Source organism: Lutjanus erythropterus, chromosome 9 (assembly GCF_056507025.1).
Source record: "Lutjanus erythropterus isolate fLutEry1 chromosome 9, fLutEry1.hap2, whole genome shotgun sequence".
Taxonomy (NCBI): Eukaryota; Metazoa; Chordata; class Actinopteri; order Lutjaniformes; family Lutjanidae; genus Lutjanus; species Lutjanus erythropterus.
In genome coordinates this window covers 13,620,045-13,637,409 of record NC_139325.1, presented here as the reverse complement: position 1 = coordinate 13,637,409, position 17,365 = coordinate 13,620,045, and the positions used below count along the sequence as shown (strand labels likewise).

Here is a 17,365-nt window from a genome sequence, read left to right as displayed (position 1 = left end):
TGCACTTAATTAACATCCATAAACAACACTCACATAGTGCTGCAGAGAATAAGAAGATACCCCAATGCAGCACACAGAAGTTTTGCACATATACACACAAATATGACACATACAAATAGTGCACATGAGCAGTTACTGTATGTCTACACTTGGGAAAACCAGATGTGTCAAGAAAGAACAGAGAGAACATGTTGGTGGATTATCTGTCCTATAAAGAGGGAACTGTACATGACTTTACAGCTAATACGAAGCTTGTCTCTGCTGAGGTGAGAGAAGAAACTGGCGTACAAAGCAGTGGCATTGCAGTCAGAGGTAACCCTCTTATCTTCAAGCACCCAGCTTTCCACCTAAATTTGCTTAACTTTCTACATTTACATGCAAACTTTTTACTGAGATGTCTTAAAATTGATGCTTGCAAAATATATATATTTTCTTAAGTTTCATGGCAGATGTGATGTGACCAATGCATGGCTGAAATATACAAAGCAAATATACAGTAGATACTGTGTTTTAGCAGTTTTGTTGATGAATCAAACACCTGATTTAAATGCACAATATGTCAATTGTTCTGGGGGCCGTTGTCACTTTAAAACAATAACAAGAGTAGTTTGATCAACCTGTGAAGTAGTGTGGAATCATGGGAGTTGTTATCTTCACTTTTAGACAACATCATGGCTCATGACATGACATGACATCTGACATGACTCAGGCAGAAATCATGCTCATGAGCCGTCACATGCACCAACTTCAGTCCTTGCTCTCTGACAAATTTGACGTCTCCCATGTTTTCCTGGAGGTTACAGCAACTAGCAACTACCTAGCAACAACTAGCAAGAAGTGCACCATTACCTTGAAAAGGTGGATTTCTCTGCTTATGAACATTGTTGAAAACATTTGGGATAATGTTAGTACCCGATCCAAAAAAAATACATATGTCAAGCGTTTTTAGACATGTTAATATGGAAATGTTGCATGTTATAGCCTCAAGAGATGCTGGATGTGGATTAGAGCTGTTTCTGAGAATATCTTCACTAGACACCTCCAAGAAACAGCACTGACATATTTTCTGTTTCACCATATCATAGGTTTTCAATGGTATTAATGAAAATTTATTAGATGTCAAATATTTACACAAAACAAGCAGTTCAAACTCATCTTTTCCTTGCAGGAGGGGTTCACAAATGCTTTCAGTAGCATCTTCCTGGAGCCAATGCCCTCTGAATGTGTGTTCTTAAAGCTTGTTGTGAGCTTTTAGAATGCGTTAAGACACCATATCCCCATGAAACACCCTGCACAGTGGAAGCTTTACCAGCTAAACCACTGTAAAAGCCACAGAAAACTTTAGAAGTGATAAGTGAAGGGGAAAATCATATCTATTTGGTTTTGAAAGCACAGCTTCTCTATGTCGCATAAGGAAAGCGGCAAGCATTAGTAACATTAACCCAGAAAATTTTATTCTCATTTAAGTCAGTTTGAGGAGACAGACAGAAAGAGTAAGGGACAAAGACAGACAGACTAGCAAGTGGACAAAAAGAAAGGACAGAGTGAGACAGAATGAAAGATAGAGACAGACAGGAGTGTGTGTTTGTGTGTGTTTTTTTGGGGGGGGTGATCGAAGCATATAGCAGTTACCATGGTAACTAAACCCAGCCCTGACACTCCAATCAGCAGGACTGCAGCAGGAGGACCCCTGCTGAGAGAACACACACACACACACACACACACACACACACACACACACACAAAATGTGCATGTATGTACTGTTTTATTGGTCATGTGTTTGCAAGACTAACGTAATAATACACACACAGAACATTTGCATGCACACATATATACACACAAAAAGCACAGACAACACAGACACACACAAAACTACATACACAGGACCCCTGCTGAGTGCACACACAAACATATCTCAACGAAGCCCATGAACGCTTACAAACACACACACACACACACACACACACACACACACACACACACACACACACACACACACTCACACACACACAGAACCCCTGCTGAGTCTATAGATGGACACACACTTGGTCATAGACAAAACAGACACACAAAGACACACAGGCTCAAATGTACAGCTTTGTCCCTTTCTTAACAATTTGTCATCCTACGGTAGCTGCAGGGAGGTAAGGAGGGGAGCAGAAAAAATGTTCCGCCATTTGTCTTTAACAACAAGCACACCGAAAAAACACTGCTATGCCACAGTCGGCCATTTTGTAAATCGCCGTGACGACTCGGTAGCAGTTAAGTGTCAGAACAAGTGGAGAATGAGAAAAGAAAAAGACGAGACCAGGAAAGGGAGCGGATGTGGGATCAGAGCTATGGTAGCCGGGATGGATTTCATTCACAATAAATAGACGTGATCGAGCAGACGAAGAGACAAAAGAAAAGCAGAGAGTCGATAGAAAAAAAGAGACGGAAAAAACGTGTTTAGTTCTGTTCAGGATGAAAGGATCAAATGTGGGAGAGAGGCTCCAGATCTCACCTCCATACAAAACTGCTTTTACATTGAATTAGTTCAGCACCACTGTTTGAGTGTGTGTTTGCCTGTGTGTGTGTGTGTGTGTGCGTGTGTGCATGCGTGTGTGCGTGTCTGTGTGTTGAGGGGGGTCAATAAAGTATTTCTGTAACCCGTGTCTCTATGTGTGTCTCTGTCCAGGAAAAGAAAATCTGTGTGTAGACAAGTTTGTCATATTACTTTACACTACGCTACATTCATTTGTCAGTTAGATACATAAAGCTAAATTAATGCAATTTAATGCAACAGTTCTGCAATAAACCCTCTCTTCATGTAGGCTGCAATGTTCATTCTTTTGTTGAAACTGTTTTACAGACGTGTTGATTCAACGGTATGGTCATTTTGGAGGTTGCATTTTCTAAAACTGTTGAATTGTGTCATACTGACAGATGTTTCTATTGTTTTGTCCTCTCCATTTATAATGTGGGTAGGCTAAATTGCAATAATTAACAATGCAAAACAAATCAACAGCACCACAAACTCCAGCCTCCAGATAATCAGAAACTTGAATCAACACCTCTGTCTTCTTCATGTCTACGGTCTACAATCTGAAATTTTATAGAATTCTATAATTTAAACATCCTGTACTGTAATTTTACTGTTGGTCTATTCTGTATCCACAACATCTATTCTGTCTGTCCTTAAATAAGCATCACGCTTCTGCTGTTATTCTGCTGTTAGGTGTGGGTTCCTGTGGATTTTTTGTGGAGTTTTTCCTTTTTTGAATTGAGGACTTAAGGAGCAAGATTATGCTGCACAGACTATAAAGGCCCTTAAGGCAAAATTGGGATAGGTGATACTAGGCTAAATAAATAAAACTAACTGACTTGAGTATTAGTTTTAGCTGTGTGTACATAAAATACTAGTGTACCTAAATCTATATATGTACAGCAGTTTCAGTTGTATAATTACTGTGACAATAACAAAGAAAGTCTACTATGGTGATATTGTTACTATAAAGTTACAGTAGCATTACAACGACTTCCAGAGGTTAAAATTATCATAAGATGAAACTCTACATCTAGTGACTTAACTCGTATTACTGTACAATGTTTGGTTACAAATATGAAGTTATTAGAGAGAGAGAGAGAGAGAGAGAGGGAGAGAGAGAGAGAGAGAGAGAGAGAGAGAGAGAGTGAGAGAGAGAGAGAGAGGTTTCAGTATCTCTGAGCTGAGGCTGATGAAAGACTTGTCATCATATAAGTTTTTAATGCCATCTGCTGGTTCACACAAGCACATGTATTCCCTTCTATATATTGTTTAAGGGAAGATTTTCTCCATCATGTTAGGCTAGACCAAAGAAACTAAAACTTTTTTCTGGCATGCCCACTTCAGAAGCTGAAAAAATTTCACACCCCACACACTTTTTAAACCAATGATTAACAATGACAGGGGAAGCCACTAATAACAAAAGGAAAGAAATAAAAGAAAACTTTTTTAAAACATAAAGGTCACCATCAAGAAGCTCTTGTTTGTTTATTTTCCCTAAATATATCATATATATCCAACTTAGTCTCACTCCATTTTTCATTTCACCCAAATATCCATGCCCCACACACAGTGACTCTATGACTCACCAGTGGGGCCCGCCCCACAGTTTGAAAACCACTTGACTAGACATTTTAATTATTTGCGATATAGTGATATGCCCTGAAACAGAACAAAAGTAGGGATAACATCCAAACAAACATAACACAACTATTAAATGTGGATGGCACCATGAAGCAAGATTTTTCTCAAGAACAATTACATACATACTGTATGCAGTAATGCAATCACTGTCTTACGTTTTCAGTGTGTTCTCAACATAAGCATGTACTTTCTGCAATATGCACATGGTGGGCTCCTGCTGGAATGTACTGCCACCTCTTGGTTAAACATTGGTACTGCAGGTTTTAAATCTTTAGGAATTTCCCTGTTCCCTGTTCTACAGTGTCAAATTTGCTCCTGTACTACCCACTAAAGACTGAATCTAAATTACATTCAACACTAACATATAATACATAATTACAATACTGACAATAAATGCACAATAGCAATACACACATTTACATAACAACTCTGTGTATGTGTGTGTGTGCGTTCCAGACCTCAGAAACAGGACTGTCCTCTCCGAGTTCAGTACAGTGCAGAGCAAGTAGGCCCATGACTCTGAGAACCTTGCTTCGTCTGTAAAACATTTTAAATTTCATTAAATAAAAAATGGAAAGTGTTTGATGGTCTGTTTGTATACCAGTACAGGACTATACAAAATATTCATTTTCAATCACTAAAACTCTAAAACCAGTACTGATATAAGGGAAAACAGTTCAGAAAAGAAGCCTATCAGTTTCATGCACCAGGACTTTGTAAACACCCACTTTGTATTAGCTTTTTTTGAGCATATTATGTATTGGTGTTAATAGCACTAACTTTGAAACACTTGTTAAAGAACTGCGAAAGAAAGGGAGATGATGAAAGAGAGAGAAAGAGAGAGGACAAATCCTTTAGTGCTTGTCTGATTTGTGTGTGTTACTTTAGTGCAGCCAAAAAGCAATTTTGGCTGCTATATCCGAGTGCTTTTTCAGCCAAAAACCTTTCTAATATAGTTAAGTTCTGCCACATCACTTGCTTTTTGGGTGTCTATGTCGTGTAAAGTTGGTTCAGTTCCACCAATTATTATTTTGTTTGCATTTTATTGTGTATTGATAGTAACCACTCCTGCAACATTCAGGCAAATTTGAATTTGAACAGTCATGTTCCATGTTTACAGAGAATAAGTATATAATGTACTTACACATCCCAGTTAGGAGCCTGTCGTAATTGCTGCGTCAATACTGGAAGCTGAATGAAGGACAGAGATGATTAGACAGACAGATAAAGTGAGTATGAAGAAAGAAGAACAAGATTAAAAACGTCATCTATAAGAAATTGTTATATGACAGAAAAACATGGGTTTTTGGTTAATTATGACTTTCAATAAACTTTTTCAAATCAATATTTGTACATATTTTTTTAGGTCAGATTAGCAATATGGACAGAACTATTATCACAACAAGTTTTATCAGAAGTGATGCATCTTGAAAGTAGTCAAAATCAAAAAATGTATCAACTTTGTCACAATTAAATTCTTTATTTTGCAAAAATATATACATTCTAAGGTCTTTTGTGTTCAAAGTCATATGAAAAAAAAGTCCTTTTTTAAACTTTGAATAATTTGATGGGGCTACATTCTTGACACTGCATTAATGACTCCAACTTAAGTAGTGACAAGCAGGGAGCAATATAAAGAACGTCATGCATGTTACATCTTCCTAGTGGAGGTCTTCACTGGCAGGTGAAAACAAATGTCTGGCAAATGTATCCCAGAGGGAACACAAGGACTGAGGAAAACAAACTGATAACTTCTTATATTGTATGTGTTAGAGTTTACAGACATACGAATGGAAAAACTAGAGTATTTTATAACCTCAATTTCACTCAGCTGAGAGCAAGGGCTACACATTTCCGCTTAATCTGCAAAATTATCTTGTTAAATCCAGCCAGTAGTGATGTGACAATATTTCAACAGGGGTCCTAAAATAAATACATGTTTTCCTACCAGTGCTGAATTAATCAGTCTGTTAGCAATGACTTTGTGTCCAACCACACAGCAGAGGTAGCACAGCAGGTTGAGCTTGGATCTGATGGTTGTGGAGGGAGGATGAGGAGCAGTCAAGGGTGAGGGGGTGGGAGCTGAGGGGTTCTGTTCTCCAAGGGATGAACAGAGCTGTAAGAGGAAGACAGTCCACTCTTCATCACCCAGGGACTGCAGCTTCTCAACTGGAGGGGTGGAAAGAAGAAAACATCAGATTAGGCCCAATGACTATATATTTCATAGATCATCTATACTGTCTGCAGTACACTGATGAAATCTCACTTGTCACTGACTTCAAAAATGAATCTTCCATACCTGAATATGCTGATACACAAAGGGTTTTGGAATCAAATCGCACAGGAGGACTCTTAAGAATCTGGTAAACAGAAAAAGAAAGACAGACAATGTGCCTCAGTATGAGCCATTTGATCTTCATATCACAATACCTATGCAGCAATTTTCCTTACTTCCTAGTAAACATGAGTCCTTGAAATCAGTTTGCATAACGTAACATAAAACTTTGACAATAATTTTGCCATACTGTTGTTTAATATTGCTTAGCTTACACAATTTAACTGAGTGAGAAGGTTATAACAAAACATGAACAACAAGAATGCTTACTATTGAGGTCAAATAGTTGTAACACCCTGAAATCTGAAATGTATGCATCCAGTAATACTGCATGTCTGTACCTTGGGATTATCCATAACTGGGGTGACAGTCAGATCAGAGTCTGTATGGAGAAGAGCTTTCATACAGGATGTGATGTCAGTACCAGTACTGGCCTATGAGGAAGGGAAAGGAAAGACAAAATAGCAGAGGAGGCATTTAGTTTTACTTATTTAGTATTTTAGTATTCACCAAGTACACCAGCAGATGGAAGCAGAGGATAATATGCCTTGTCAGTAGTGTGACTGGACTAATTTACCAGTTATTCGTGTTACATTAGCATGAACTACTCCTCTCTGCTGTTTACATGTTCTTATAGATTTCAGAGTATATGGTAGCCGTAACCTGAGGTGCAGGGGTCTGGTTCAGAGAGTCTGAAATAGTGCAGCTTCTCTTCGAGTTGGCACGGGAGCTAGAAAAACAAAAGGAAGACAACATTAAAATATCCTGCTAGCTGTTTATGGCTAGTCGGATGGATTAGGATATATATGCATGAGACTAATCTTGTGTAGCTTAACTGGTAGAGCACAGCATTATATAGGGGATAGATGTTTGAGTACTAGTGGGGGGACTCATTCTAAAAGAGCACTTAATGTACTGTATTATACTGTATACTTGCCATTCAGAGTGGCAATTCCCAAAGTGTGGGCCATGGCCCACCAGTGAGCCGTGAAGGCCCTGCAAGTGGGCCTTGAGAGTTTATAAGAAAATAAATAAAGAAAGAAAACCTTTTTTTAGTTTTAATTTTGTAAGACTGAAATTATCACAATTGTTTTAAGTAATCAGAACTAATAAAACAAAGTAATGGGATTTAAATTACGTGCTATCCTTCATTTATCTGACCTAGTTTAACAGATGTAACACTGTATTTGGTGACCTGTCACATTAATACTGGAATGTATCTTACATCTCATCATTCATATGGTTAGTCTGGTGTGTTGATCAGAATTGCAATTAATAGTTTGGGTGGGCCACAGAAGATTTCCAGAATTCAATTGGGTCATGGCCTTCTTAAGTTTGTGAATGGCTGCCAGAGAGTATTTGTAGATATGTGTGCCCAAGAGTTTAGATAGAGTACAACTTATAATATTTTGTGTAAAACTTTCAAGATTCACATTCTTCTTCAGAAAGAATAAATTCAATCCATTGATTAACTGACTGGGTACAATTCTGGCAAAACATGTACAGCGGATAGACTGAACTGAATACCTGAGCAGAAAAATTGCCTCAGTGTTGTCTTCATCGAGACCACTCTTTGGCCTGAGCTCTGAAATGTTATCTTGAGGAGGAAGCACACAAGATGCAAAATCATATTTTTGAGGGCACATTTCACACATATGCCTGAGACTCTTAGCTAGTTTGCTTTAATTGTTCACCAGACAGTTGAACAATTACAGCAAACAGTGAAAGATCCAAATGTTTGAAGTTGAAGTGAAAACAACAGGACAAAACAAATTTGGCTTATCTAGAATACAATTTCCACAGCCAAACTACTCTAACATCAGACATCAGGGGATGTGTTACCTTGTGTAAATGACTTATTGGGCTGCAATATTTGTAACTTCTGGGCAACAGTTAGCTTGGGGTCATCATCTGTCTTTGCCTTCCCCTCTCTTCTCTCCTTTCCCCTCTTTCCACTCAAATCCTGGCTGTTCCTTGAGGCTCCACAGGTTGTGTGTCTGACAGTTTGTTGGCAGTCATCAGTCCTTATTCCAGACTGTCTGTGAGTTGCTGCAGGGGTTGACTGGCATGAGATTAGTTTATTAGAGATCCTACGGTCTGGCTCCATGATGGCCAAGTGGCTGTTGGGAAGCTCATCAGCCAGTCCTGGAGGGAAGGCATCAGTGATCCTTGTGTATCTGTGGAAGAAAATTACACACAAACAAACTCTTCAACTAAGGGTTACAAACAGCATAATGAACTTTTTTGATTACACTGTTGTCCTGTTGAAATGTATTGCATCATATTTAAAGGTGTTTCTAACTTTTTGGCCTCTCTCATGGATAAAAGAGGATTGGGCTTGAACGACACTTCTACATCTACCAGTAATATGTACATTCCTAATCTTCCACAAAGTAAAGCTGTGTGCAATTAAATGGATCAACAACAAATGCAACAACATGCTGCAACAAATGTAGTAGTATGCAGTAGGAGCTGTAAAACCAAAAGAAATGATAACAAATATCAACACACCTCAGGTTAGCTGAACCAACCCACTGACAGACATTTGTTCCCCTATGAAGCCCTTCTCCGTCCTCTTCTTCCTCCTGTGCATCCTCTTCCTCCTTTAGTATTTGCGCCCAGAAAGGATGGGCCAGCAATTCTGTCCAGTCCATCCTAAACAACAAAAAACAACAAACGTTCAGTACAGAAATATGACACTAAGGTCAATGTGCAATAAAGAAATAATATACAACAATAGCATTTAGCATTATTGTGATGTTAAGCCACCTTGAGGACAACTGAACAACAAACTCCAGCCTGGTTCCTATAATTTAAAATTGAGAGTATGGACATTGTGTTACAATTTTAATCAAATTGTAACCTACCACGACAGTTCACCTCAGACAAATGTTATAATGATAGTCATAACAGCAGTAATAGAAAAGTGTGTGCTGGACCTGTGTGTGTATCTTTGAACCTGACCTCTTATCTGGGTTTTTGTTGAGCAAACCTTTCAGAAGGTTCTGGAAGTCCTCACTGGGAGGACTGGATGACAAAACTGTAAACAAATAACAGAAGATAACTTCATTGATTAAATAAACAAAACAACAAACAACAGCCAGCATGCAAAGGAAAGCTCCACTTAATAAGGGATCGTACAGCTACAACTATATTTCTTTTGATAAACAGCAAGAAAAATGTCACAAACATTTACATCTGTGTCTGAGTGTGTGTATTACTTGTCTGACTGGGGGGTCGTGGTTCCTTGTGTAAAATCATTTCTGTAACATCAGTGTTACTATCAGAAATGAATGGAGGTTTACCTGGGAAATGAAAACAGTTTGGATTTAAGTTTACAATACACTACAGTACAATATGGTGTAATACTGTATGTTGAGGTCAGTGCCAGTATCTTATCGCCTATTATCTGCTGTATGTCAACTTTTTTGCAGTTTGGTTTTTCAGGATTCAGTCATCATTTAGAGTACAACTAATTCTGCTCCTCAATAATTAAAGATTTTTTTCAGTCCAGTTCAGTGACATCATCATAAATACTGAGTACATTGGAGGACAAATCAGGAAACAAATATGGTTAAATTCATTAACACATACTGCACTGTATGCAGTACTGAACTCATTGTTCTTATTATTTAAGTTTGTTCTGAGGCATAAACATGCATTGATGCTTTCTTTAACATACACTATATATGGTGGGGTACAACTGGTATATACTGCCCTCTCCTGGTGCCAACTGGTACTGCAAGTTTTAGGACCTTAAAGTGTTTTGTACAGGTTTGGGAATTCCTCTGTTTAATTGTTTTTTATTGAACACTTTCACACAATTTTGACCATTTACCTTGCTTTGGAGTAAAAATGACAACACATTTGAGTTATTTATTTTATGTTTTTTCTACAGTGCCAGTGTTGCTTCTGTAGTAGCTACTAAAGGCTGAATGGAAAGATATGCTAAACTGTTTCTCCAGTTTGTTAAAATTCAGCACTAATACATAATTGAAATAATGATGATAAATACATCATGATAATACAAACATTTACATAACAGTGCTGTGTGTGTGTGTGCATGTGTGCGTGCGTGTGTGTGTGTGTGTGTGTGTGCATGTGTGTGTGTGTGCGTGCGTGCGTGCGTGCGTGCGTGTGTGTGTGTGTGTGTGTAGGTACCATAGTACATGTAGTAAAATATACAGCCCAGAGCCCAGAGATCAGAGCTCATATTGGTTTCTGACCCCTGTAAAACCTCTGGGGCACTGTAAGTTGGAGCACCTGAAAATGCACACAGATACATACATATACATAAGACAAAAACAGTAAAAATAGATCTTCATCGTGAAAAAAAGATGTTTCAATGTGCACTTTAGCCAAATTGAACATTTTAATGACCTTTTGTAATCTTGGTCACGATGAGGTAAATGAGAAGAATAACTGATGCGCTGGTTAACGTTAAATCAGTTATTTACATAACTGATGGATAGTGGACTCTATATCACATGGATTTACTAATGGTTTGTGTGTGTAAAAACGTGTGCAAACTTGACATCACCTGCAAACAAATGTGCAAGCTGATCTACTGACAGTGTGTATTGAGGATTGCATCTTTAAAATGTGCAAGACAGCACACACTGTCCATTTAGTATGGTTGTCTTAATGAATATGCAATATGGGGCATTTCTACTCTAGTGTTTCAACCCAGGCTTTACCAAGCCTGACAGTAATATCCAGTGACTCTGACTGCATCTGTCTTCAGTACGTTTGAAAGGAAGGTGGTAATCAGTGCAGCGTTGCACGCAGATGAGTACTTGGGCCACAGTCAACACAGCTTGCACTTCCTGCGCAATAAGCCAGTTTTTCTTTTGTTATTCACCTTATATCTTGCTAGCTTCTCTTAATTTCATCCATTGTTTTTGACCTTTTTTTTGCTGTAGCTCAACAATATGCTTATTTGCGTCTTCCACTAACACTTCCATGGGATCAAATTTAATTTTGCGCTGGCAGTCATTGTTTTTTGTCCACACTCCACGTGGCAGAAATGCCAATGTACACAAAACCCTTATTTAAATACGGCTGTCTCCACAGTGTGTGTGCACCTGTTGTCATTTATGCAATTATTCTCAGTAGATCACCCACAAAACAGACACCAACCAAATGTGCAATATGTTTGAGAGCACGTGCAATTTAGTACTCTTTATTTAGGATCTTAGTAAATCAGACCCTTAGTTACCACACAGTACACTTTTAGTACACAACGTGTTACATTTTCTCAGCTTTTAATTTCTGATATAATCACCATGTCATAACAAGAGCTAATGCTTCTCCATCACTTCCTTCAGCTGCCTTCTGCCCTGCCCTGAATTCACCCACATAAGATAAGATGTTTTTGTTTTGACCTACACACCCTGCCATTCTTTAACATGCCACTACTGTTCTTCTGCAAGATTTTCCACCATGTTGTCACATAAAATCCCTGCCTGCTTGTTTACATGTTCCCTTGCTCCCAATGAGTTCCCCTAGCACATATAAGATTACAATTCCATTCTTGGCTAAACTACTGGTCAGCTTCTTCATCAGTCAACAATGCAATTCATATACTAACAATATGATAAAAAAAAAAACAATTATCTGACCTTGTAATCTTTTCCTCATATTGTCAAAGTTCTCCTTGCTATCTCCTTCATTTGCCTCCTCAGATGTAAAGAGCAAGGTAAAGAAATCCTCCAGTGTCTCTCCCTCTGCCTTGGACATACAGAAGTTACCAAACTTCAGAATGCCACTACCATCCAATAGGATCTATGGACAACAAAAAGAGAATTGCTATATTCATATGATAATAATATTTCTGATGTTATATTGTTAGTCCTACAAACACATGAATGTAGATGCAAACCTTAGCAGGGGTCAAGTCAGAGAAAATGATTCCTGAATCATGAATGTGTTTCAGTCCTTTGACCAAGTCCCATCCAAACCTTCTCACTACATCTTCTGACAGACATCCATCATGACCAATTACAGACTCCAGGGAACCACCTAGTAGATAGATGGAGAGAGCAAGGAAAAATAAGACAAGAAAGAAAGCATGAGAGGGATAAAGAAACTAGTCCTTGCCTGATCCCTAAATGTATTGTTTTAAAAACCAGAAATCCATTCTGCATAAAAAACACAACACTTTATAATCTATTATTGAAAGTGAATAGCTGTCACTAATCAAATAAACCAGAATATGAGGGTATTTACTATTTGTACAATCATATCAATTTGAAGCCACTATAAGATGCATTTCTCACTCCATATCCTTTGACAGCTTAAAACCAGCACTAAGTTATCACATCTCATGGTGCATGGCCACTTAGAGATAATTACTGACCTGTACAGAGCTCCACTACCAACCAGAGGTGGTTACTTGTCTCATACCACTCATGGAAGCTTACTATGTTCGGATGATGCAGATCATGACTGAGACGTACCTAATGGGACAGAAACAATATAATTTAATGTTTAGAGTGGTTTTTCTATATTTAAAATATAATATATATAAATATATTCAAAATCTAAATTTATCCTGGAAATAATTTGCGTGCAGTGCCCCTGTGTTCCCAGGATTTTTTGTTAGACAGTGTTGTAGAAATGTAGAAATTTGGGAAAAGACAGATGTCTGAAGAAATTAGTGGAATTTTAAGTCAATATAACTCTATAATCTTTATATTTAATAGTTTCTCCAGGGTCGTTTCATCTAATTTCAAGGAGAATCTGACCTGGTGGCAATCATTAAGAATAACTATATAGAAACAGCCAATCCTCAGATAACCTTGCTTCCTTATGTGGGTCATTTGGAGGCTTCAGTATTAAATTGAGACGATTTCATAACCACTCAAAAACTCCTTGTAGTAGCTTTAATATATAAAAAAAAAATACTGAAATGTAACAGATTTCTTAGCAAATGTATGACGCTTAAAAACTATCCTACATGATTAGTGATGTCAGGTCTCTTGGCTTTGTCAGCACAGATGATGGCTACATAGGTGAGATTGCCCTTTTTTCTTCCTTTATAGACCACAGAGTTACTGCCTGCCCCAAGTTCCTCATACAAGATGAAGTTCTCCATCCCCTGTGGATAAGAAACAAAAGGCCTAAATTTATAATCAATGCACATTTTAAGAAGCTGAGCAAAGAGAAAAAGAGAGGGAGAGAGAAAGAGAGAAAGAGTAGGGTTTGTCATCAATGAAGCAGAGAAATATCAGATATACATATATTTTTATGATGTTCGGCTTTATCATGAAAGTTGTGCATTTGCATGATATTTAAAATGTGTTGTTACTAATTATAGACCATACAGTTATTGAATTTGAATAAACTGAAACCTATTTATGTTGTTGTTAATATGGTTTGACATTGGACAACATCAATCTTTCAAAAAAAATAATATCACTGGACTACATTTGAAAATCATGATTTATATCACAGCTCAAGCAATTAAAATATCACATTATTAATTAATTATTAATTAATTGTTAAATATGTAACTTCTAAGTGAAAATTGTTCTACAAGTATTGGACATACCATATGAGGTACTTAAATTTAGCATAGCTTATATTTTTTGCACAACTACAGTACGAAATCGCTACCTGTACAAGTAACCAAGTTAATACAGTTAGCCAGTTAACCGTTGCTGCTGAACACCTGGGTCCTGTTTCACCCTAACGACTTGATTTGAGCGGAAACCTGTCATGAAATGGTTTTAACTTTGAGCGAGGATAGACTCAAAACTGTACCTAATATAGTCATATTAAATGGGAATGTTTAAAGTTGACAGTTTGCTTTTAGGTGGGCAATGACATTCAGAGTTAAGCTAACTATTAAGTTAAAAGCTAACACGTTAATGGTTGGTTTGTGACGTTAATATTGTGTAGACTAGCTGTTATGTGGTCTGGCAACCCGGCAGGCATTTTTGCTCGCTTTGAAAGACAGAGGCTAATTGCATTACACAGAAAGAAACGTAATTACATGAAAACTGCATGCAACTATACTCATGACCATGAAACACTCAAGTTAACAATATATGTTTGCTATTCCTTACCGTTACTATCAAAGTTTCTCTGAACTTACCTATTCAACGACCCGCTGTTTGATGGCGGAAGAGTGATGGACCACCTTATTCCAACTGCAAGAGGGGAGCCTGGAATTCCTCAGATAAAATGAAAGCTAAAGCTACACACCAAAGTCATTACATGTGGAAACATAAGTCTATTTTCCTTTGTCACATATTTTAACATAAATCTGGTTCGAAAAAGACGTCGGTTTAACTACAAAATTTTTATTGTTTTTAACCTGACCACCTCCAAATGGCATATTCCTGCGTTGCTAGGATACAAGAGTCCACACAACAGACGGCGCAAGGTCAAGAGTATTGAATAGAACAATAATCGCCAACAAAACTGTATGTTTTATCATTTTAAAACATAAAATTCAAATATGCAATTCGCAAGTCCCACACTTTACTGTGTGCACAAAATTTCCAAACCACAGCTAGTTATTATCTTATTATGACTCTATTTTTATTTACATTTTAGAGGAACCTAAACTTTCTTACTTTTTCTTCTAAATTAAATTGTGGGCCTATTAATGTTTATGATTTGTTGTTATTAGTTTTGTATCACAGTCAATGTAAAAAGTCCTACAAAAAACATGTCTTCAGTGCCAAGATGCAACTGTATCAAAGGCCTACTGTATGTTAGACCCCAACCTCTCTGTCTTTCACACGCACACGCGCACACGCGATCATCAGACCATCAGCGAGTACAATTACGTCATGCATTGACTGAATCCACCGGCAGCAGGACACAAGGCTTCCGCGACACTCCTGAATGGACTGAATGCAGTCTGCCACTGTCGGAAATTGTGTAGTCATGTGCAGGTTCAACGACCCAAAAGTAGTGAAATGGGGAATTTCTATTAAAACCGGGCAACAGCCACCAAAACTACCGTTTCCTTTCAGGACTATTTTTCATACCAAGCGACTCAAAATGCTGATAACGTGAAAGCAATTGTACTCGGAGCTCTTAGCCTGTAAAAATACGTTTTTGCCAATTAAAGAATTAAAACTTCACATAATCGTGTAGTGAAACCCCAACACGAATTTTAAGCTAATTAAAAAAAGCAAGGAGAAATAATACTAAGAATAATTTAAGACAGTCTAGCAGAAATGAACAACGGGACACTGGAAAACCTCAGTGCACAAAACTTTAAACTTCCTAACCTGTAAAGTTGCTAAGAGTACCATTTCCTGTAAACGCAATTTGCTCTACAAAATAAAAGCAAAAGTAATTTCAATTAAATGTTTGCCACCCTATTTGCCTCGCACGTTGTATAAATACACACACACACACACACACACACACACACACACACACACACACACACACACACACAAAAACGTAAAATAAAAAATAAACTGGAGTCAATCACTGAGGCAGGTGTAAATTAGTATCTTCTGTTCATTTCAGTGTTAAGCTACGTTGACAGTGGAATAATACCAACACATGATTGACACAATGTTACAATTCAAACAGGAAATATTTCAGACCTTTCTTTGGTGTTAGTGATTATGTTTTTAGTTTGAAAATACACTGTAAATGATTTACATATTTTCTACCCTACCCTGTTTTTTTTATGTTCAAAAGGTGTTTCTAATGCTTACAACAATCTAAGTAAATGTGGCAATGTGAAAAGTGATTGAGTGAAACACTTAAAAACTGTCTTACTACAATCACATTACAGATAAGTTTGATAATATTTATCATCATCATTGTTTCTGAGGAAAAAAAAAAAGCCCTGTTTAGGCGGACAGTCTCGGACTTTTCGAAGTTCACACATTGTAAACACTGTACATAACCATGGATGTATAGAGAGAGCAAAAACAAGAGACCTAGACAAGTAAATTACACAAACGACCTAAAGGTTTTACCAGATGGAGTGTAAGATATTTGACTATACAGCTTGATACTTGTGGGCAAAACAAACATTACTACCAAAGTAGTCATCCCACTAAAAATAAATTGACGTACACTATTAATGCAGTTTATTTTGAAATCAACCAGACCGGATGTGGATCCACATTGTTTCTACTTAGACACAACTCGGCTCCGCACCTTTGTTTCCATCAAGCGATTCAGTCACCGCTGCAAAGGAAACCAAAAAGCCGTTAAAGTGTAGTGAACAGGCACGGGACTGACCCTGAATTATCCGTCCGTCCTCTTGGCATATAGTCCGCTTGACTGTGGCTTGTTATTCTGACACTGGTGTTGTGGTGAGGTCTGTTCCCCTTACATTAGAGTGTTTCCCGTAGCGGTGCCCTCCGCGGTTGGGGTTATGGTTAGGAGTAGCACAGATAACTGGTTGGGAGTAAGGGTAAGACAGGGGTCAGATTTGACCTCTCAGATGCCAAATTTTTGGAGTTGGGGCTAGGTTAAGGTAAGGGGGACCTCATATCGACGGGGAACAGACTACAGCGTAACACCGGTCCTACCGCAGCTTTTTGGTTTGGGCAACCTCATCGGCAGTTTGTGAACACAGTCTCACTGCGTGGACCGCAAAATAGACGCTAACTAGTCGCCACACGGAGAAAACTGGATTATTTTTCCTCTTCATGGAAGTCTGCGCTGTCTCCTAAAGCGGTAAGGAGAGTTTTCTGAGTTTGTGAACGTCTCGGATTTAAAATTTGATTATTATGATAGTGGAGCAGGTGCGGCGGCGTGCCACACGGGTCGTGGAGTAGTGCTGTTAACTGTTTCTACGATATTATGATGTTTGTAACCAGTCTCCATCAGTGAAACTCGTTTTTTACTCGTTGCATTCACCAGCTGAGCCTGT

At 38.0% G+C, this 17,365-nt stretch overlaps 1 protein-coding gene across 1 annotated transcript in view; it reads right to left on the bottom strand.

Moving 5' to 3' along the window:
- Positions 1-15,598, bottom strand: part of ulk4 (unc-51 like kinase 4) — a 108,499-nt gene extending 92,901 nt beyond the window's left edge. The window contains exons 1-17 of the mRNA XM_084726211.1: positions 14,603-15,598; positions 13,463-13,603; positions 12,863-12,962; positions 12,386-12,525; positions 12,126-12,288; positions 10,666-10,767; positions 9,726-9,809; positions 9,469-9,544; positions 9,016-9,159; positions 8,347-8,681; positions 8,032-8,101; positions 7,168-7,234; positions 6,846-6,938; positions 6,469-6,529; positions 6,118-6,338; positions 5,314-5,360; positions 4,628-4,706 (exon numbers count right to left, since the gene is read on the bottom strand). Of these exons, the coding sequence (XP_084582337.1) occupies positions 4,628-4,706; positions 5,314-5,360; positions 6,118-6,338; positions 6,469-6,529; positions 6,846-6,938; positions 7,168-7,234; positions 8,032-8,101; positions 8,347-8,681; positions 9,016-9,159; positions 9,469-9,544; positions 9,726-9,809; positions 10,666-10,767; positions 12,126-12,288; positions 12,386-12,525; positions 12,863-12,962; positions 13,463-13,600 (1,920 nt within the window). The 5' untranslated portion in view covers positions 13,601-13,603; positions 14,603-15,598. The remainder of the gene's footprint in view (positions 1-4,627; positions 4,707-5,313; positions 5,361-6,117; positions 6,339-6,468; positions 6,530-6,845; positions 6,939-7,167; positions 7,235-8,031; positions 8,102-8,346; positions 8,682-9,015; positions 9,160-9,468; positions 9,545-9,725; positions 9,810-10,665; positions 10,768-12,125; positions 12,289-12,385; positions 12,526-12,862; positions 12,963-13,462; positions 13,604-14,602) is intronic.
- Between the last annotated feature and the right edge of the window lie 1,767 nt (positions 15,599-17,365).